This window comes from Xyrauchen texanus, chromosome 25 (assembly GCF_025860055.1).
Source record: "Xyrauchen texanus isolate HMW12.3.18 chromosome 25, RBS_HiC_50CHRs, whole genome shotgun sequence".
In the NCBI taxonomy this organism is placed as follows: domain Eukaryota; kingdom Metazoa; phylum Chordata; class Actinopteri; order Cypriniformes; family Catostomidae; genus Xyrauchen; species Xyrauchen texanus.
The window spans coordinates 14,527,251-14,550,864 of NC_068300.1; the positions used below are offsets into that span (position 1 = coordinate 14,527,251).

At 35.5% G+C, this 23,614-nt stretch overlaps 2 protein-coding genes across 2 annotated transcripts; both read right to left on the reverse strand.

The window, feature by feature from the left end:
• Positions 1-68: 68 nt before the first annotated feature.
• On the reverse strand, positions 69-15,536 carry cd63 (CD63 molecule). The gene is made up of 8 exons (XM_052092164.1): positions 15,409-15,536; positions 14,272-14,375; positions 5,479-5,661; positions 3,371-3,445; positions 3,190-3,285; positions 1,323-1,466; positions 1,039-1,122; positions 69-889 (listed from the first exon to the last, which is right to left on the reverse strand). The coding sequence occupies exons 2-8, from the start codon at positions 14,335-14,337 to the stop codon at positions 824-826; spliced, it is 714 nt and encodes a 237-aa protein (XP_051948124.1). The 5' UTR covers positions 14,338-14,375; positions 15,409-15,536; the 3' UTR covers positions 69-823.
• A 3,139-nt stretch (positions 15,537-18,675) lies between these two features.
• mylk2 (myosin light chain kinase 2) lies at positions 18,676-23,605 on the reverse strand. Its single transcript, XM_052091750.1, is given in 8 exon segments — positions 18,676-18,756; positions 18,833-18,994; positions 21,502-21,595; positions 21,697-21,799; positions 22,530-22,727; positions 23,302-23,396; positions 23,398-23,524; positions 23,527-23,605. Coding segments are annotated over 8 exon segments (939 nt in total).
• Positions 23,606-23,614: the final 9 nt, after the last annotated feature.

Here is a 23,614-nt window from a genome sequence, read left to right on the forward strand (position 1 = left end):
AATTGTGTTTACTGATAAACTCAAATATAAACTTGAAATAATTCCTAGTAAAGAATAAGGACAAACTTGTTTGGAACATTTTATTGGTTCTTTCTATGACATAAACATTCTGTAAATGTATTATTACATTTGCCATATCTGTTATTCATTGACCTCATGTAAAATGTGGTCAACATGGCGGTAAACAAATAAAGTAAAGAAAGAATATTAATAGTAATTAACTTGTGTTGAACCCAGAATATACCTTTAAGCTCAATCGACAGCATTTGTGGCATAATATTGAATACCACAAAAAATAATTTTGACTCTTCCGTCCTTTTCTTTAAAAAAGCAAAAATTATGGTTGCAGTGAGACACTTACAATGGAAGTGAATGGAGCCAAATATTTGGAGTATTTAAAAAAAGGCAGAAATGTGGAGCAAATAATTTGATAAAAGCACTTACATTAAATATTCTATATACATGTATTATTTGAGCTGTTAAGTTGTTTTAATTGTTCTTTTTTTTATTATTTATTTTAGGGTTTCAATACAAAAGTCAAAGTACATTTTTTAAGTCAAAATATATTTTGTGGCATTTAATGTCATGCTACAAATGCAGTCAACTGAGCTTAATTTATATTGAACCCGAAATATTTATTTAACAACTGGAGACTAGTCTCCTCGATATGTCATAGAAATATGGCACAGATATTCCACTCCCAAGAGTCTTGTCAACTTGTACAGTAAAGAAGGGAAAAAAAATTTGTTTGTAAAATAGAATTAAAAAAATATAAGTGACAGGTTGGTCCCGTTGCTGGGTGAACTGCTGTGATTCAATGTGCTCACATGACTTCATAGCCACTGCGAATGGCTCTCATCAGAACGCAGGCCAACACAATGCCGGTGATCTACAAACAGAACAATAAGACATTAATGTATTTATTGGTGCACATAGTGTATATTGAGAGAGACAGGGACAGAGAGGGGAGTTTGAATTGATGACTGTACGATCAAGGGCATGTAACGGAAATAAAATCTTGAATTTTGAAAATCTAACCTGAATGAATGCAATGACCAGAGCTCCTACAGCAATCCACAACATACTCTTTTTCAGAAGTGTCTCCACAGCAGGCTGACATCCCTATACAACACAAAATACAAAAACATCTAATTCTTGTGCATCCTACACACCCAGTTCAATAAACAATTTGAAATAATCTAAAACAGATTAAAGAATTTATAAAATACAATTTTTTTTTTTTTTGTAGATTTGCTTTTAAAATGCCAAAGTACAGAGCTGTCAGATAACCACTGTGATTTCTAATCCATGGAGTTTCTTACATTTGTGTAGATTATGCTGGAATCATGGATAGCTCCTTTACCACAATTATCAGTCATGTTTTTACAGCAAGAGTCTGGGACTGATGTGTGGCTTGTGCTGAAGTTCACCCAATCATCAGAGGAGTTTGCTCCGCAGCACTTGAGCTAGAAAAGACAGTTAGAGAGACTTCTTGAATTTGAGCCACACTGATTAATCTCGTGTGACCCCTTGTACACATGCGTGGTTGTATTTTGGCTTCGCTATATGCAGCGCATAATTTAAATTAATTAAAACTGACTGATCTCATTTCAGGAGACTCTGATCTCATGATCTCACTGTGCTGTCAGTAAAGGGTTAAACGTTCGATGTAACAAAACAACATGGCACTGACCACAGCATAGCAACAAAACTACATCTGGTAAGAATTCTCATTACATTTTTTACACTTAAACCTGTTTGAGTCAAAAGATTAGAGTCTCTAGTTTCATCAGATATACCATTTCTAAAAATGTTTTGATTTATTGCAAAACGCCATGCGGATAAACACAATGTACACTAATGTTTACTTTAGTGCACTTTTTCCTTAGAAATCCTAGATTTACTGTGCATTATTATATTGAGAATCAATGAGCTCATCCAAAAGCTGAACAATTTTGCTTTCAGAGGCTTTATATGGAGTTAGGATGAAAATAATGTGCATTTCGAACTGTTTCCGAGACTGGTGCAGACAGACAGAACATTGAGTTAAATTGAGTCGTTCACTAAAAAGGGAGCAAGGGAAAATCCTACAGCTCTCTATGCAACTAAGTGCATTCAATCCAAACTTCCAATCAAAAGTTCAGTTTCAGGCTGCAGATGATGTTTGGACCACTCAACATGTTTAGCAAATATGGGACAATGGTAATCAGGAATTAGATTCAGAATTGATCATGTATAATTTTATATGACTGGCAGTGATTGGATGATGCTGGCTATTACTTTGCATCAGAAATTAGCATAATTAATTCAGATTAAATGTCTGTAACGTCTCAAAAACATGAACCAACAACATTCCTGGAAACATGATAAATAACAAAATAATACTTCTGACTTCATATAGCTTGGTATTATTTAAAACTTATTCCTGCTGACCACATATGTGGAAATTTATTTGCATGTTTATTAGGTGCTACTAGTTAAAAATCAAAAATGCACACAGCAGTCATGTGGGGGTCTCAGGAGGTTAAATAAAGCTACATGGGTTTCTAACCCAAACTGGAATCACCCAAAACAGTTAATATCAGATATAGACAGTGCCAGAGGCAGTAGGAAGTACAGCCCATGTGTAAACTGAAGGGCAAGACATTTAGCTCTGACAACACAAGAGGAAGCAGGATGTCAGTTTAATGTCAACAACTGCGTTGCACAAACAAGGCTGGTGAGATGTTTGAGACAAAAAAATCATGTGCACATTAAAATGGTCATTATCTGTTACTATATATGCTTCCAGGCATTAGAATACGAAAAGTGTCCAGGTTTCCCTCTTTGCCCCCGATCACTGTTTACACCTGATAGTGAAATGTGGTTTCCTGTGACCACTTTTATGTAGTGAGAAATTTATGCAAAAACAAAATCAGAATCAGTCAGAATCTTACTGCATGATGACAAACGCAAAAAAGTAAAAGGGTGATGATGGATGATGGATACTTTTTGATGATTGAGCTCATTCGGACACAACAAGTGCAATGTGCACCTCTGAGTGTAGCCGAAAGGGACAAATCTTAAAATGATTTGAACCCAGTTTGCACCTATATTTTGAGTCCTCCCATTTCAAACGTATTGCCAAAAACAGATGTTAATGCCAAGTGTAAACAGCCTGTAAACAGCCACTGTTATTGCCTGACCAACCTCTTGTTGCAAACTATCAATTGCTTTCTTGGTCTCTATTGAAGTGTTGTATTTTGCAAATGCTTCTTTGAATCCCTGGTCCAACACACCATTCAGCTAAAAAACACAGAGATAATCATGAGATAAACGTTACTGGGAAACAGGTTAAAACCAATGGGATTCAGATTAGAGGCAAACTCACATTCCCACGGAAGATATATGCAGCAATGGCACCTGCAATTTCACAGATGATGATGATGGAGAGAATAACAGCAAACTAGGAAGAAACAAATAGTGAGAAGTGACAACAAGTACAGAAAGACAAAGTATAGCATCTTAAGTTTTAAAAGTATAGTTCATCTTTATTCACCTGTCATCATTAAGTCAACCCTTTATGTTGTTCCAAAAACAAAAGGAGATGTTGGGCAGAATTTAAGCCTCAGTTATCATTTACAGTCATTGCATTTTTCTATACAAAGAAAATTAATGTATGAGGCTGTCAGTCCTGAACTTTCTGCCTAACATCTCCTTTTATTTTCCAAAGAAAGTATCGCAGCTTTTGAACAACATGAGTGTGAGTAAATGAAGGCAGTTCGGTTTGAACTAAACTTTTAAACACAACAACTGTTTGTTCTTCATTTTAGTCAAATGTGCAGGTACATATTTTGTATTGATCTGGTTTAGCCTGTTGGACTTGTGTTGAACATGTCAACAGCGCAAACACTTGCTGCAGAAGCATTACTTGCATACTGCAACTTTACTGCAACCAGTGTACAAACAAAACCTGTGAGGTTTGTACACAGCACTAATGTCTGGTTTCACCATACACCAGTGTCGCGTAATTAGTACTAGGTTACAACTTGAAACATCAACTACATTTCAGTGATGCACAGCTAAACTGTAATGAAAATGTAATGCTGATGAAATAAGAGTGCATTTAACTGACAAGTGTCACATTGGCTCCATGCAAAATAAAAAAATCATCGAGTATAGAATGAACCAATCTTCATCTAGAGTAGTGCAAGAGGTTTCACTAGACAGGTGTCATTATATTAACTTCATACTTCCAGTTTCAACTTGTTCTAACCAACTGCACAACTTTCAATAATACTTCCCGTTTACACATTTGAAGGCTGCTTATTGGATCAGTAGAAGTAGATGATGTCACACTAAAAGAATAAGCATTCATGTACAGAGAGCTTATGATCTATGAGCATAGCTTGCAGTAAGAACAATTAGTAAAACCAAATGCAAGGAATATTCCGGGTTCAATAAATGTTAAGCTCAATTAACTGGCATAATGTTGATTACTGTAAACATTAATTTCAACTCATCCCTCCTTTTATTTAAAAAAAAAACAAAAAAGTAAAGATTTGGGTCACAGTGAGGCACTTATAATGGAAGTGAATGGGGACAATTTTGAGTGTTTAAAAAGGCAGAAATGTGAAGCTTATTTTATTAAATCTCTAACATTAATTCTTCTGTTAAAACTTATTTTTGTTGTAACGTTCTTTAAATTGTAATTTTTGCAGGATTACAGCGTTACATCATCATGGAAACAAAGTTTGGATATAAAATTGGATTAGCATATAACTGGATATAACTTTAAACAGAAAAGGTTAATGAGGTTAACAATCATACTGTTTACGTTATGTGGCAATACTTTAGAAACAGTGAGTATTTTAATGTTTATGAATTGGCCCCATTCACTTCCATTGTAAGTGCCTCAAAGGAACCCAGATTTTTTTTTTTTTTAAAGAAAAGAAGGGACCAGTCAAAATTTGACGTAAATCAACATTATGCCACAAATGCTGTCAATTGCACTGAACTTGTATTGATCCTGGAAGTACAAAGTTAATTACTAGTAGCCACAAGTATGAACTTTACGTTCCTAAATACTAAATACTAGTAGCCACAAGTATGAACTTTACGTTCCAATTTAAATAAGAACGGCTGGTGCAATCCTAACCAGTAGACCTGGGGTCGGCAACCAATGCTGGCATGTGGAGGGGTAATCGCTGGCACACCAGCGATGGCAAGAGAGGACTAGACTATATTATCTATATAAATTCTGCACCTGCATTCCAATCTACATATTGATGCAATCCTTCCTCGTGATCACGAGCTGAATGGGAGGCTAATTAATAGTTAAAATGCGACTAGACTGCAGTATAACTAACAGACTTGTGCAGCACGTGCAAACAATTGAAACATTCAATAGCATATAGAAATTCTCATGACATGTACTAGAACTCAAAATGACATGTACTAGAAATCTATAAATTTAATTATTCTGTTCCACATCCTTACCGTTGTGACCATGCAGTAATTCTCCTTCCAGGCTCCACAGCAGCCAAAGAAGGCAATGAAGAAGATGACGACTCCCACCACAATGAGCCATACGGCAGGACTAGCAGATATATTGGTGACCGCCGTGTTGTGGATATGAACGTAAGCCACTATTCCCAGAACTATTAAGGCCAAGCCACACACCTAGAGACAAGAGACAGAAAGTAGGAAAATCAGTTTGATACAACAGCCAATCCACATGAACCTCAAACAGACTCTAAAGACTGTTATAGTTTTCAGTCTACTGAACAATCAAGGAAACTATACAGGGAGCAGACAACAGGCAATAATATTTTAATAATACAGAGATCCACATCAACACAGAAACAAACTAATATTAAAAGTTAGTGATAATATGCTAAAGGCCAATAAATATGCCAATATTCTGAATTTTTTAATTATACTGTGTCTCATTTAAACTAGCCTGCATATCAAAGCCACGACAGACGTACAGGAGCTTATGATGTTTAAATTGCTCACTTGTTTCATATATATATATATATATATATATATATATATATATATATATATATATATATATATATATATATGTGCACACACACACACACACACACAGTTTTATGCAATCATCTAATCAGCCAATCATTTGGCAGCAGTGCAATACATAACATCATGCGGATACGGGTCAGGACCTTCAGTTATGTTCACATCAACCTTCAGAACAGGGAATTTTTTTTTTATCTCAGTGATTTCGATTGTGGCATGCTTGTTGGTACCAGATGGGCTGGTTTGAGTATTTCTTGATTAAGGCACTTATTCTGCTAAAAACTAAAAACTTCCAGCCTTGGAAACGCCTTGTTGATGAGAGAGGTCAATGGAGAAGTGGCCAGACTGGTTCGAGCCGATAGAAAGGCTACGGTAACTCAGATAACCACTCTGTACAATTGTAGTGAGCAGAATAGCATATCAGAATGCACAACATGCCGAAGCTTGAGGTGGATGGCTACAAAAGCACAAGACCATCTATTAAATACTTCTATATACTTTCCACAGCAATTAGTATTTTCTTTAGAATTATTCAAGAGCAGATTTTTTTTATTTGTTTATAGCAATGGTGAAATGTGTTCAAATTTACCACTGTACCAAATAACGTGCCATTGTTTTTTGGTTTTTAAAATCCATTTATTCAATATTAAAGAGAATGCTTATATTAATATTTCCTCTACCCAACTTTATACTAAACATTATACTCTTGATTAAGGCAATTATTCCATAAAGGTTGCTCAACTTTAGCTTAAATTAAATGAAGATATCAGACATTAAATGTTGTGTAGTGGTCTAAAACTATTAGTACACTCAAAAACAAAGTCTGGTTATAATACTATATAAAGTTTGAGCAAAATAGTTATGCATTACCATTGACACAGAGATAACATACTGTTGAAAATGTCTCCTATAAAAGTAGGAGTGAACCGCAAGTCCACAGCTGAGCGAAGTGTAGGCTCTTCAGTAATAACTAGGCTTATTGTTGGCTGTATACATGCAGTATGTACATATGAACGTCACAAGCACTTGCCAGCCGACAGCCCTGATCTACTTTTATGACTACACCGGAGCTTTGGGAACACAGGGGAACACCAGTGTAAATATTTTAAGGGCTAATTACTGGCAGCAGGTACCTGCAAGTCACGGAAAAAAAACAAAGCGCATATTTCACTCTGCAAAGCAGGATTCATCCTCCCTTTGTTTCCTCTTGTTTTGTTGAGAAGATACAGTAGATTGCAAAACTCTGAATCAACAAGTGAAATGCTTCCATTTTGCATTCTTTCATAATTTAATAGAAAGTAGTAGGGCTGTGAATTGATTAAATATTTTATTTATTTCAACTAATGAAATCAAAGTTTTCTGTGATTAATCATGGTACGTTAAAACAACCATCATAAACAATCATAAATATATTTACTTTATACTTTGTCACAAAGAACTTGAAAGAAATTGGTGACATTCATGAAATTATTTTAATATGTACATTAAAATGTTCATTTTTTTTTTTTTGCAGATAGAGTTCATTAAGACACATTTTTACTGGTATAAATCTCTGATACAAATATATGCATATATGCCAAAAATCAGTAGACATGCTGTAATTACAATTAAAAGTTGGGCAAAATCTCCTGGTGTTTTCCAGTTGACGTTTTAATAATATGAATTAATAGGATCAAATTTGATCCTAATTCATTTCAAGGTTTATTGGCAAGAGAAACTTAATTGTACATTGCCAATGCATTATAGGCACTGTACAAACAGATATAAAGCTAATTAAATGCTGAAGTTTAAAATCTCAAAACTATTATTTTCTCTGGCTGCCATTCAGCCTGCACAGTCCGTTTTGCATTTGACTGGTTCCGATTACAGTGGGTGAGCATTTTCAGGCGATGCAAAGAGATAAGGCAGCTTGCCCATATCTCTCCCACACCTGGCTCACTGCTTGCCGGTTAAGTCTCCATTATCCATACAGTAAATCCACGTAAATTAACAAGTTAAATTCTCCAGCCCCAATACAAATATTTTCATTTCAAATTATAATATAATCAGCACAATATTTTGAAAAAGCAAACAGGCACATAGAAAATACTAAGAAATACTGAGATGCACGTACATTTCTCAACCTTTTACTCAAATGGATATGCTGATCAAATTCATAATGTTGATTACCATAAAAAATTATTTAACAAAAGAAAATCAAGGTTACACTGAGGCCAATTTTTGGATTTGGGTTTAAAACAAGAAATGTGAAGCTTATAATTTCATAAAAGCACTTACATTAATTCTTCTGTTAAAACATATGTATTATTTGAGTAAATTAAAATTTTACGGTCATTTTAGGGTTAAAGATGTTGCAAAAAGTTGTAAAATTGGATACAACTTTACACAGAAAAGGTTAGTAAGGGATTTTATCAGAATAAAATCATATTAACACATATATTGTGTTTAAGTCTTGTGGCTATACTTTTGAAATAGTACGAATTTTAATGTTTACAGATGGTCGCCATTCACTTCCATTGTAAGTGCTGGAACCCAGATTTTTGCTTTTTCTGTCTAAAATTGTTTTTTTCCTATACCAGCTTAGCATGCAGAGACAACAATAAGCAAGTCATTCATAGGTTAATGTGGTAGTGGGGACGTGGTTGAGCAACGGTTAGTGAATAGAGAGCGAGCTCATGAGATGAGAAATGGTAAGGATCATCACCTGGAAGTGATTGTCTAACAACTGTTTGTCATTGCAGTGAGAGTAGAGACAGGCTTTTCAGAGCAAGCCAGACGGCAATGAGGGAGAGAAAGCTGCAAGGAGCCGAGTGTTCCAGCGTGCAATATTTCTGTTGTGCTGAAAAGCATTATTGAGTGTGTAAATGGAAAATTTAGATTTTTGAGACTGCGAAAGTGTGTGAAATAAAGCCCCTTTTGAGTTGGATCTTGCCTATCTACCCCCTCCCCCCCATTTCCATCCTGTTCCTCCTCCCTGTAAATTCGTGCACCAAGATGCTCGGAATTGGGATAAGTGGCTTTAACCCCTGTTATTCGCAGTTCGAGAGGTCCCATAAGCCTCCACAGGGTTTCCCCATTTGAATTATTGTATGGGCGTAAGTCTCGCAGTGTCTTAGATGTCGTGAGGAAAAATTGGGAGGAGGGACCTTGACCCGAGAGCAAAACTCACACATTGGGGCAGCTATCACAGGTGAATTTGCTACATGCTCAAGAACATCAGACCCGGCTGCATAACAGGGAGCTTGGCTATGGGAATTTACACAGGGAGATAAAGTCCTTGTATTAATACCCACATCAAGCTCTAAATTACTTGAAAAGTGGCAAGGGCCCTTTGAGGCCACACTGCGAGTCTGGGAAGATGATAATGAGGTTAAACAAATGGATAGGGAGCGTTTAAAACCATGGAGAGAAGTGGTTCCTGTGGCTTTGGTGATTTTGGTACCGGGAAGGGAGGAGCATGGGCCGGAGGTGTGCGAGTGGTCAGAGCCACACCAACTGGCTTTTATGCAGGTGAAAGCTGTGCTTTGCAGTGGGCCATTGTTACATGTTCCTGATTTTTCTCTCCCTTTTGTTGTACAGGCTGACGCATTGGGCAGGGGGTTGGGAGCCGTGTTGTCCCAAGGTGGTCAAGGGGGAGGAGTGCCCGGTGCTGGACATCAGCCATAAGCTTTCGGCAAGAGAGGAGAGGTACAGCACAGTTGAAAAGGATTGCCTGGCCATTATGTGCGTGGTCCTCACCCATCGGTACTACCAAAATGTAATTTCCATTTCACTGTAATTAACCATTGTTTTTTTTTGCCCCATTGTATGAGCTTGACAAGCCAGGAGTGTCTTCTACCATAAAGAAGCACATGATGAGGTGAATATAGTGTTGTTTAAACATTTGTTATCAGTTAATATTCCTGCCAGACATTAGCATTACATCATTGAATATGTCACAAAAACATGTTATCAGTAACAAGGAGAAGTCACATGATGCCGTCATAAATATGACATCAACCATATGACTGTGGATAAACTTTAAAATGTCTCTCTCTTTCTTTCAGTGAGATATCCATGAGAGAAAAATGTAATTTTACAAATCAAATAATCTGCAAACCTGGTCCTGTATTACGATTACTTTTCCAATTTAAAAGAATAATGTTGGCGCCAAACAAAAATGGCTGTAATTCTCCAAAACAATGGAGTTGTTCATGTTTGAATGTCTGGATTGTAGTTGGAGTATTAGGGAATGTATCCAACATGAATTTACAGATTAAATAATTGCATTACAATTTCAAAGTTAAAAAGGAAAGATTCAAAGTATGTTCACTGATATTGTTTCATCTTTAAAATAGGCAAAAAGTTTGAAAATGTGTGTCAAAGGAAGCGTATTTGAAGGAGCAAATGTGTGAAAACTTGACCACACTCTCACAACAGTACATGACAGAAACAAGATGTTAACACGTAAACAGCCATTAGCACTATGAACCTAAGCTTAAAATAAATTCACATTAGCCTGGTAACTGTAGAGATTTCAGGAAACAGTAAAGGCTCAAGTTACACTTGTATATATGGTGAGCAAGCTAACACTGGGAAATAATACACCCAACAATGTCAAACATCACCAGAACATGACAAATGTGTGGAGACAGCAGAGATAGATTGCTCAACTAAAGCACTAACTTGCTGTGATATAGTGTAACATTTTCACAATTCCACAACCAAAAATGAAATCTTGCTAAATTATTAGTCAGCTAATAAAATACAGCTACGTAAAAACATTCTAGTTCTCAACGTCAACCAACAACTCGGGAGTTAACAACAAAATTAACTTCCTGCATCTGCTATTTTTACCCAATTTACAATGTGATTAATACCTTTAGGGGTAATTGCACTTGGGTCACTACATGCATTTTTACTGATCAGATAATCATCCGATTGAATAAGCACATTCTATTTACACTTGGCCACATAAAATTAAAATTACATTTGTTTTTTACTAATTTATATATTTTTTAAATGTTAATTTCTTTCATTTAATTAGTATTAGTTATAAGTTTTCATTCATTAATTTCATGTCACGGCAGTTTGTCTGAAAGAATTCACAACACATTCAGATGTCTAACGAACGATTAACACATGGTCAAGAGCAAGTGTACATTTTGTTCGTACCAAATAACGTTTTGAAAATACAAAAACTTTCAGAAATTCAATAATTTTTCAGAACGTGTTTACTAACGATTTATTAAAAAAAATAATTATGCTCATGTCATGAATGAGGCCCATTGTCAGTGTTTAGCAATTTGCATCAAATAAATGAAGAAAAAAGTTCTGTCTCTCCAACAACATGCATCCGTTCCTTTCTTTGTTATTCTTAATTGTTCAACATGAGCCCTTTGCAAATATTCGTTATCAGCTGTTATGTTTCACATTTTCTCTATGATAGCGTAGTGCTGTTTGGGCAGAGTAAAGTTTACATATATGGCTTGAACAACCAGATGCATTTACACTTGACCAAGTTTAGAATGGAATGCATCTCAAACCACCTCCTGAGGTTTACATTTACACTTAGACTTTTTATGACAGCTATCCGATCAGTAAAAACACTTGAAGTGACCAAAATGTACACAACCCCCATAAATTAGAGTATCCTAGATTATAAAACTGAAACGCGATAATTTAAACGCGACTTGAAATCCAGTTTTACTGGGTTAAAACATTGTGCATTTAAGTTAAGTTTCTATTTGCTTTAAGTTAATTTTAAGTTTTTTGCACCAACTTTGCAGTTTAGAAAGTGTAAACACGATCTAATGTACACTGCCTGGTAAAAAAAGTTGCATACTCTAATATTTCGTTGGACTGCCTTAACTCCGATTAAGGTGCACATTCATTGTGGCATTTTTTTAAACAATTATGCAACATCGTAACATTTATTTTCATCCAGAGTTGCATTCCTTTTTGGCCAAGATCTTGTATTAATGGTGGGAGAATCGAAACACTCCATAAAGTGTTCTCCAGTGCATCCCAAAGACTTTCAATGGGGTTAAGGTTAGAGTCTGTGGAAGCCAATTAATTTGTGAAAATGATTCCTCATGGTCCTTGAACCACTCTTTTAAAATTTAAGACGATGAATCTTGGCACTGTCATCCTGGAATATGCCTGTGCTGTCAGGGAATAAAAAAAAAATCTATTGATGAGCTATTGATGAGCCTAGACCTGACCAACTGAAGCAACTAGTGATGGGTCATTCATGAACGATTCGTTCATTTTAAATTAATCTTTTAAGTAACTCAGAAGAATGAGTAGTCTCAAGGAAGTGATTCAATCATTCTGAGTAGGCTGCACATGTGCATTGAGCAACCTCGTTCGTTTGTTTATGTGAAAACCACATAGGCGCTGTACAAGGAACAGAAATTATTAGTTCACCTCTCGAGTCTTCTGGTCATTCGTTCATCGTCACATGACAGACGTATATGCAATGCATTGCTCACACAGGAAACAGAAATGATTGGTTCACCTCGAGTCTTTTCTATTGAAAATTTAACATTTTAAAATGTACCTCTGCTCAAATGAACAAAATGACTTGAATAAAGATTACTTCATTTTGCTCAAAGATCCAAGTCAGTAAAATTATCCGATCTTCCCATCACTAGAAGCAACCCCAGATCTTAACACTTCCTCTAGAGGCTTGTAACGTGGGCACTTTGGGATACGGTAAATCTGGACTCATCAATCATTTTCCATTGCTCCACAGTCCAATCTTTATGCTCCCTAGCAAATTGAAGTAGTTTTTTCTGATTAGCCTCAACTACAAGTGGCTTCTTGTGGCCACACAGATGTTTAGTCCCAATCCTGTAAGTTCTTGTTGCATTGTGTATGTGAAAATTCTCTTAATTTTACTATTATACAAAGCTGTGAGTTCTACTGTGGAATTTTTAAGATGTGACTACAAGCGTTATCTTTTCTATGACCACAGGATACATCTTCCGACATGGTTTTTAAGAAATGAGAAGCAACACACTGCATCAGTTAGGGTTAAAATTATTGTTGCCAGCTGAAACATTAATCACTGCAATAATGATCCAATCATAGGCTCTTAACCTGTTGATATGCAATTCCTCCGCACTCGGTGGTGACGTCACTCTGCTTACATTAAATATATAATTTACCGTCTATAAATGTAATGTTAACAAATGATGCATCTTTTCAAAAGGTATAACATTGATATCCGATCTCTGTTTCATGATAGCAATGCTCCAGAAACAGCCATTTAGTTATTTGTGCCAAGAGTACAAATGAAAACATGAAATACCAAAACAGGCCTTCATGCCTTTGTTATGAAAACACGATCGCCAGATGAATCCAAAAAAAAAAATATATATATATATATATATATATATATATATATATATATATATATATATAAATAAAAAATTAAAAAATCACCACACTTGGGTCAATTGTCCATGGCAAGCATTCATTCATTGAAGAACATCCAATAGCACTTTTTGTCCATAAAAACCAGGAACCTCAGTTTTTGTTAGATCATTTGAAACATAACTTCTTTAGACTTGTGGCATGTGAGAATATTGTATTTCTGGGTTGTCTTAGCACATTTATTATAGTTTTTTTAGATTATAAAAACATGTTCAGCACAAAATATTTCCATTACTATAAACTTCAGCTTCTCTAACTTTAAAAAATAACAACATATATTAATTGAAAGTGTCTTCTTTCAAAAGATACTACAACTGTGTCCAGTAAATACAATCATTTAAGTTCAGGTATGTCATTTTCATGGTTTGTGCTCAATAAGGGAGTTAGTATCAACAGGTTAAGTATCTCCTTATTTAAATCCAAACCACTACTTAATTTTTTTGGCCAGGCAGTGTATATGGGCAATAGCACGTCTTTGACAGTTCAACAGAAGTAAAACCTTCATAAGACCCAATGTATGTGATCTATATGCTAGCACTAAATAACAATGAATCAACTGATCATCTGGACATCGACAGTGCCAGGAAATTGTTGTGTAATTTATGGCCTTGCTATCTGAATCATCACAAGTGAATCTCATCCCACCCCCATGAGACATGAGACTAAATTCAAGAAGTAGAGAAAAGATCCACATAGGACAAAATGTTGTTTTTGACCTTTCAAGTCAAAATCAGTCACAGTGGTTTTGATGCAGCATGAGTTTGGATGAGTTAACCTTATCCAAGTGTTCCTTTTTTAATCAAACAATCCTTCACAATTGCTACTCACCCAGAAGATGAAATTAAAGAAAAAGAGCAGGTATTTGACACATTTCGCTCCTCCTTCTACAGCCATGGCTTTTTTGTTGTTGTTGTTGTTGTTGTTGTTGAATTCTGAAAATAAAATGCAAGGAAAAATACATGAATGAAGGCAGGTCACCACACCCACTAGCATGAATACCTGAAACCTTAAAAATACATGAGCAATATAAATAAGTTTACTGATTGTCCAAAACGAGGCCAATAATTGACTGCATACTGTTAAAAAGTCAAATAACCTTTACAAACAACTTTAAGAAACCAAAAGCACATGGGATACTGTCTAAAGGCAAAGCTATGTACAGTGGAAAGTGGTCTTTAAATACGTATAAGCTATATAAACTGTTGGCATATCCTCAGGAACAAGAAACAAAGACTAAAACTGTGAGAAAGGTGAAACTGCTGCTTTAACCACATTTTAATGAGATCACGAGATCAGTACTAAGAGTTCTGTTAAGTCATTATTAGATGGAGAGTTCAATTATATTATCTTTCATATATATATATATATATTATACACTTAAAGGGCTATTAATGTTGCTTTACTATATCAGCAAGGCAGTTGAAAATAAAAAAGTTTTTTTTTTTTTTATGAATATGACGACACAACGGTATTTTTTGTTATTCACCCTCCTCGCGCGTTATGCAAGACATAACTTTTCTCAACTCTTTCCCGGATCATCGCTTCAACTTAAGAGGAGTTTTTTCAGTGTTTTCTGATTAAATCAAATGTTAGCATGTTTAAACACAATTAATATGAACGTGCCAGTAGTTTTGAAGTAGATCGAACTGTCTCTGGGCCTCACTCGCGTTTAAAAATGTGACGTTTTACGAAATTCAGTCTACGACACGCCACGAGATCCTCCTCTATGTGAAGGAAACAATGTGGATATTGACTGGGTAAACAGAATTACCCTCAGCGTGTAATTTCGATGATTATAGCCTAAACTAATTACTTAAAATAACAAAATGTCGACTAGTCCCGATAAACGATAAATAAAAAATGGTGCGGTACGTTTCAGTCTGGAATATGTTCTTTTTCGGTTAAAATTTAAATAAAAAGAAAAAGAAACGCGGGAAAGATATAAATGAGAAATGGAACGCTTACCTTGAGTCAACGCGTTCTTTCTTGTGTGTACTAGAAACCTGTAGAGCGGAGAATTAGATGATGTATATCCAAGCAGCGGTACACGGATATAAGTAGTTGAATTGTCTAAAATATGGTCCCTCCTAGAACTGCACCCCACCCCTTATTGCAGCTGCGCGTACTTCTACGGAAAATTCTTCCAAATAATTCTCTAGGGGGGTTTCTACATTTACAGCCACAGGGAACATTAATATTAACAGCAAGATTTTATTTTCAAAACATTTTCAATCATAATTATCTGTATTATCAGGACCGCTACTGGGGTCAATGGTGGTAACGATTCTAGGGGCCCAAATGTCCAGGGGGCCCCACAACAAATTCTAAACTGTATTTTTTTATAGGAAAAGGGTCCAGATTACCTTGCTATGGCCCTGAGTATTATATTAAATAATGCTTATCAGATCACAAGTTCATTGTCACAAGTAGGCCTAGGTTACAACAGGGCTAAACATCAACTTTTGCAGCTAATTTTGCTAAATTCTGCAATTATTTTGCAATATTTTAATCTTTAAAATACTACAAATATTAAAAGTAAATAATATGTAAATATTAATATAATTTTGATATCATACTTATATATTAATATATACTGTAATATATTAATACTGGACTGTAAATGTTGGGTTTGTGCGAGCCACCTAAATGACTGCTACACCTCTGCATTGTGTGCATTGTCTAAAGTTTGATTTTGAGGTACTTTATCTCATTTGAATAATTTTTAAAATGTTGCAAATTTGTGTTGCTAATTCATTTTCAGACAAAATACTTATTTATCAGTTTCAGTTTTGTTTAAGGTTATTAAATAATAAAAAAAAATTTACTTAAAAAAATGAAAGGATTGTATTTGGGGTTAAAAGTTCCCCTGTTGCAAGGTCTAAAGGCACCTATAAAACACATCGTGGGGCAAATAGATTTATGATTTTTTTTTTAAATGCCAAAAGTGTTTGAAATTAACAGGAAATCATGCACCCTTTTCTGTAGTTATTTTGAAGAAGCATCTTGCTGTCTCAAAATTATTTGCCTAATTTGAAAAACATTGCCCTATAAATACATGCCCTACTGTATATTTACCTAATGTCACTATAACCCCCTGGGGGACTTTTACCCCGAGTTTGTGGGCCTTTTTAAATGGATTTTAATCAAAACAACCTTCTGTTATTATTTCCTTTCAAACTAATTATGAGGCTCCATCAATATTCAATAAAAAAAAAAAATTAAATCTTGATACACATTGTGACTATAATAAAAAGCAAATTTTCCATAAGGTGTGCTTTTAGCCCATTTGTACTCCTGTCACAAGTAAAGTAGTTTATATTTTACTTTTGATTTTACATCAAATGTCAGATTATTAAAACCCTTTTTAATACTAGTAGTTCATTACATACAAGGTCCATATGTGTTAAGGGAGGGTTATTACAATGTTTGGTATACTGAAGCAAACTGATATGGTTGATCCCTCCCCAGTCCTAAATATATGGTCACATCCTTGTACTGAAGTCACTGTAAGATCATTTATTATACTGTAGATCCGCAAATATCACATGACACTTTGAAGATGCCTGTTCAGATTATATTCACGCCGAGTTTTATTGCAACATCGTCGATGCTGGATAAATACATTTTAATAGAATGCTAATAGAATTAATGAGGTGTCAAATAAATTATCACAATCATTTGGTAATGGGTTTAAAAACTAGCTCCTGTCACCCCCCTCAGATTTTCCTTATGGGTTTCTGGAGGTGGATCATGATGTCATCAGCAATGATTCATTTTTAAATCCAGTAATATTCATTGCGTAGGTTCCTTTTAAGATCCATGTGACATTCATTCTCCTTTAGATACAACACATGGAAAACAAATGTTCTAATTTTATCTTTAAGCCTCCCCATATATGGAGAGTTTTTAGTCGAAAGAAAATCTAAAAAAAAAAAAATATTCAAAATGTTCACTTTGGTGGACTTTAAAAACTGTGACTCCAAAAGTGAAAAGTGACTCATTCAGGTGGGTCATAAGCAGACCAAATACCATTCAGTCAAAGCAAACAGCATTCTACAAACAGCAGGGAACTAAAGCAGGATCTTCCTGTTTGGTGTAGCATGAGGCATCTGCCATCTTCTCGAGGTTAATGGGCGTTGCTTTATTATGGACACACCACCGATAAGCGGTTAAGAGCTGTCAAGAGCTAGGAAACATTGGAAAGCGCTGATAGAAAGTTGGAGCGCTGGACTCGCTGCAACCAGAAAAGTCCATCCAAGTGAGGTGAAACTTGTTATTCAAGGATAGTTTGAAGTTACAGTAGGCTGCATAGAAAAAAGCCTTGTGCCTGTTTATGCAGCTAGAGATTCACCTGAACTTCATGTCATACACATGCACAACCACCAGATTTGAACTTCCTATTTTTATTTCCTCTTCTTTGCTTGTGAGCTGAATCTCACCTCTCAAAATAATATGTCACCAATCCACTTTTTTAATAACTATCTAAATAAGCAAAGTTCCTTTAAAGGGATAGTTCACCAAAAAAAAAAAAAAAAAGATTCTATCATAATTTACTCACCCTTGTGTTGTTTTAAACCCATGTGAATTTCTTTCTTTCTTTCTTTCTTTAGGCAATATTTTAGCCTCACTCAGCATTCACTGGATGGAAAAAAGTCTTTTTTTCAAAAGTGAATTGTTTCTAAGCTTAACATTCTGCCTAACTTCTCCTTTAGTGTTCCATGGAGTGACAAAGGAAAGACAAATGGGTTTGGAGGGTGTATAAATGACAAAATGTTCATTGGTCATTTTTTACTATTTCAAAATATGAATATTCAAATGCAAGACAATCTTAGCAACTATTTAACCCCTTCCCATCACTGTTTTGGATGAAATATTCTGCCAGAATAACTGACAAAAGACAAGTGGAAAAAAATATTGCACCCTTGAGAAAACCTTTATTTGTACACCACAACAACACCACTCTTTTACATTATGGTGCACAAAGCAAATACAAGAATCATTTTCATTTTGTATATAAATATAAATCGCATGTTACAGTTTGCTTGTCCATTACATACTCTAAGCTCTACTTTTAACAAAATAAATGTAATGATTAAAATGGCAGCCAGTTAGTGCTTAGATATGAAAAGTGGCAATGCAGAATGGCATTTAAAAAGGCATGATCTGCATATTTAAAAAGAACGCATAGTGAGCACAGTCGGTAGAACCACTCTGTAGTGAGTTAGAACATTCTCAGATTCCAGTCGAGGTCAGGGAACCTGAACTTCCGATCTTCTTAAACCTCATGGCCGCAACAATGGCTAAATCATTTTTCTGTGCAAATGTGACAGAAATGGAGACAGAAACATTGAGTAATGAACTGTGCAGTATATCTTAAAATGGGATTTACAGTAGGTTTTGACATACCATATGCATATTCATGATTTCCATTCCATCGCCTGGCCATGTACTTCTTGAGGAAAACCTGTGATTTGAGCACAATATTGGCGCCCTTTGCCTTCTCAAAGATGTTGCTGTGCCAAGGGTGTTTGAGACACTGGGTAGACAACCACTGCACACAAGAGGACAGATGCATGAAAGCATAAAGAAGAGAGACTTCAGTGTATAACAATTTCATAGAGACCCTATGGGCCACTTGCACTCAATACTATATGGTATAAGTTGTATTGCATATATCATGACCCATCCGGTTTGAATGTGTGCATGTGTCAATAAAATTTGAGAGCTGGGGCGGATTCATTAAATAATAATAGTTTTTGTATTTTCCACGTATAGCTTTAGAAGACTTTGCATACTGGGCAACGTTTGTGGTACTTTTTATTTTATTTAACCTTTATTTATCCAGGTAAACTGTTTGAGAACCACTTCTCATTTACAAACATGACCTGCTAGCTATTGGTGGAGAGGAGATGGTAGAGTGATGTAGCTAATTCAGGGATGGAGATTATTAGGAGGCCGTGATATATAAGGGCCAATGGGGGGGAATTTGGCTAGGACACCAGGGTTATACCCCTACTCTTTACAATAATTTTTAATGACCACAGAGAGTCAGGACCTTGGTTTAAGGTCTCATCCGAAAGACAGTGCTTTTTTTTTTTTTTACAGTATAGTGTCCCTGTCACTATACTGGGGCATTAGGACCCACACAGACCACAGGATGAGCACCCCCTGCTGGCCTCCCTAATACCACTTCCAGCAGCAACCTTGGTTTTCCCCAGGAGGTCTCCCATCCAGGTACTGGCCAGGCTCAACCCTGCTTAGCTATAGTGGGCAACCAGGCAAGAGCTGCAGGGTGATATGGCTGCACAGGCAACTTAAATGTTGCTTTTTGTCCTTTTTGGGCTTGACGGCCTCTGGTCAGTGCATATTCTCATTTGATATAAAAGAGCAGCTTGGGCATTCTGTAAAATATCTCCTTTAGTATTCAATGAAAGAAAACAACTACACATGGCCAAGAAGCTGAGCAGATGATGACAATGTTAATTAGAGTGACTATCCCTTTAAGATCAAAGGCAGTGCAGTATTTTCACTCTCACCTTCTCTCTGATCATCAGATTGGTGAAAAGTCCCGAGCCTCAGCAGAGACATGTTCAAAGGCATCCTCATCAAAGCACCTACAAACACATTCAACAGGGGGATTTTATTTTATAAAGGGCCAACATATTTTCATAGCTTGTGTACTACTTTAATAGTTCTCTTATTTTTATCGACCTAGGGATTTCTAAATGTTTCCAGGGTCTTAGGAATTAGCTTGTTATGAAAGTTCAACAGTTCTCACTTAGGAAATAATTTAAAACTTAGAAATGAGTTATATTATTTTAGATGGTATTGCTTTAAATAGACAAAACATTTGACTGAGGGCTCCTGGATGGCTGCAGTGTTTGATATTTTTGGCCTCACTACCAGTTTCTTTCCTGCATTGCCCTCCTTTAACAATCACATAATCAATTATGAAGAATAAGTATTATACTTTTTTTTTTAAAGTTACATTACGCTGACATTTAATTTAAATTAAAAAGGTATGTTCAGTCAAGATATGTTCTATCAACAACATTTGTTGCATAATACCACACAAAATAATCTTGACTCGTGCATAATTGTTTCCATGAGTACAGTAGGGCAGTAACTGTACAGTAACTAAAGTACAGGTTAAATAATACAAATTTTTTTTATATAATTTATGTAACTGCTCAAAAATATGAGCACAATATTTCAGGCTTTAAATAGTCCAAACATCTAATCTAATCTAATGTTTTTCTTTTTTTGGTTATCAATTAATGACTGTTGAGCTTAACTTCTGCTGAACCTGGAATGTTCCATTAATTTCACATTTAGAAATATGTCAAATTATTGTCAAACTGTGAATGATATGTTCTTGTGTGCTATTTACAGCATGTATGTGACAACTCCTAACGTCCACATATCTGTAGGGAAGGAGACAAAATCGAAGTTCACCACCTCTGGAGCTAAAGATTCAGGTGTTCCAAATGACACTTTGAGCTTCTCTCGTGGTTTGTACCTAAAGATGGACAAGGTAGAATGACAGTCAATTGACCCATAAAAATAAGCCTCATTTACAATATTTGAATATGAGTATCAGCATATACATAAATAAACATTAGTCATTGGAAAGTATGCAAGGCAAATGTCATGCTGGTTAAAAGGGGCCAATGAAAACACAAATCATGATCTAAACTAATCAACACTTCTTTAACAACATTAATGTAGCAAACTTTTTTATATTTCCAATTTTAAACATAATTAGTGGAAATGTACAACATTGTATGACTCTAACAGCCGCTATCTGACACAGTTTCAAATGCTTACTGGCTGCTTAATGTATTATGGTACTGGTGTGTTGGTTCTGAACTTAATTGTGGTGCTAATATGGTAGAGGTTTGATAACCGCATGCACATTACAGTACTGCTAAACATACTGTAAACCACTGTATAAATACATTCACAGGTATATTAGGCATTTCACTGATGCAAATATGCAAATATCAAAATACATGCACACACATGCATACAGATCTGAACTTAATCTTGTGTACTTACCCTTTCTCTGGCATTTCGTGTATAGATGATCTTAGCAGCGAGACTCATCCCTGTCTTATTTTCGATACACTTGTGCACCTTGCCAAATCGGCCACTTTAATTTGATGGTTAATACTCAAAGGAAGGACTGATTACTGGGACAGAAGTTTGGTAATTCAAATACATTTAAAATAATTCAGTAGCAGTTATTGTAGCAGAAATGATCTGGTGGGGATACTGAAGATATCACAGGGAGGAGGGCTGGACTTCAGCGAAACAAACCAGTGAGCAAAAGGGGCAGGATGAGCTGGAATATCATCTGAAAAGAGACAGGAGAACATATTGTGTGGCATATTAAGAGATTAGACAATACAAATCCTTGAAAGTCAGTTCCCCTGAAGTTCAATCACGTATCCTTGCAGAGTAACCACAAATGTAATTCACTACAATATGGACCTACGTGCTGTATTTCTTTAAAATAAGACACTTGGCTTGATATTTTGCAAATACATTCATACATTGGAAAGGGATAGTCCAACCAAAAATGAAAATTCTCTCATTTACTCACCCTCATGTCATCCCAGATGTGGATGTTTTTTTCTGCAGAACACAAATTAAGATTTTTAAAAGTATATTTCAGCTTTGTAGGTCCATACAATACAAGTGAAACAAATAAATATTTAAGTCCTTTTTTTCCATAAATCTCCACTTTCACATTCTTTTGTTTTTGGTGATTCACATTCTTTGTGCATATCGCCACTTGCTGGGCAGGAAGGATAATTTATTGAAAATGAAAATATTGATCTGTTTCTCACCCACATATATATCATATCACTTCTGAAGATACTGTATGGATGTAATCACTATCCGTCGCCTCATTACCGTTTTAAAACAAATGTACACTACAAACTATTATCTACTGCTGGTAATTGTGCTCAGATTTATTTATTTTTTTAAAAGCAATAGTATAACAATCCAGACTAATAATCCAGTTGTCCATGATAGCTTCGGTTACAAATATCCCTTGCACAAGATAAATGGTTATTTACCAATAATTTTGAAACAGGTTTTAGGAGGGTTATTGCTTTTTGTCTGAGCCCTTTTCTTATCTCCTGCTGGTCTTATTTGAATCTATATTCCACCTGCTATGTGGTTTAAAGCTCTGACTGCTTTGGTCCCTCTCTTTGTCAGTGGTGCTGTTACAGTGTGGGTCAAATCTGCCTTTCCTCTAGTGACCTGTATTCTTTATAAAATGAAAAACATTGCTATAGAATAGTGAAATACAAGTTAAAGCCAGGCAGTTCAAGTCACCATGAAATCAAAATTGACCCCATTTAATTTTCCTGGTCTTATTGTTAATGATTGTTTAGTGCATGTTATTTCAAAACAAAAACATTTCAAAACAAATGTAAATACTTCCTCCACTTATGAAACAACTTTCCTTTAATTTTTTTATCCAAAGTCACAAATCCGTCCTATTTATTTTAACAACCAAGCTCCATTTTAGTATCCGACAACCACATTTTTGCAATGCAATCAAATCCCGATCAAGCCGCACCCTACATTTTTTCCCTTTGACTATCTTTACTGGTAAATACTTGTGAGCAGCATTTCATGTTGACTAAAATCTGAAGATATGATCAGGAAAATTTTGCAATGAAGATGAAAACATAATGCCTAAAAATATGTGAGTTGATGTATGGACTGTTTATATAGTCATCCTGACGACTGTTACAAAACAAAAATCAAAATTGTACTTTACATTTTGGCAAAAAAATAAAAATAAATAAATATTAAGTATCGATTGTTTGCCTTAATTTTGCAAAGAATTGGAGCAGCTGTACACTTGTCTGAGGGAAGAGGCTTCCTTTGTTGTTGGGGTAACAGTCAATCCCATTGTCTTTGGTGGCTTATGTTAAAAATGTATCTAGTGACTTTGCCATTTTTTTTGTTGTGTTATTTACTGTTGATTTTCCCAAACTCTGCGCAATAGTTACAGGTGAAACTAGACTTGACTTTGGAGGTTTATGGCTTGGTGTGAATCTGTAGTGACTTCTGACAAAGTCAGCTTGGGAGAAAAGTTGGGTGCCAAAGCAAGCACGTTTAGAGCATGTTTAGCAACCATTGTTGTTGC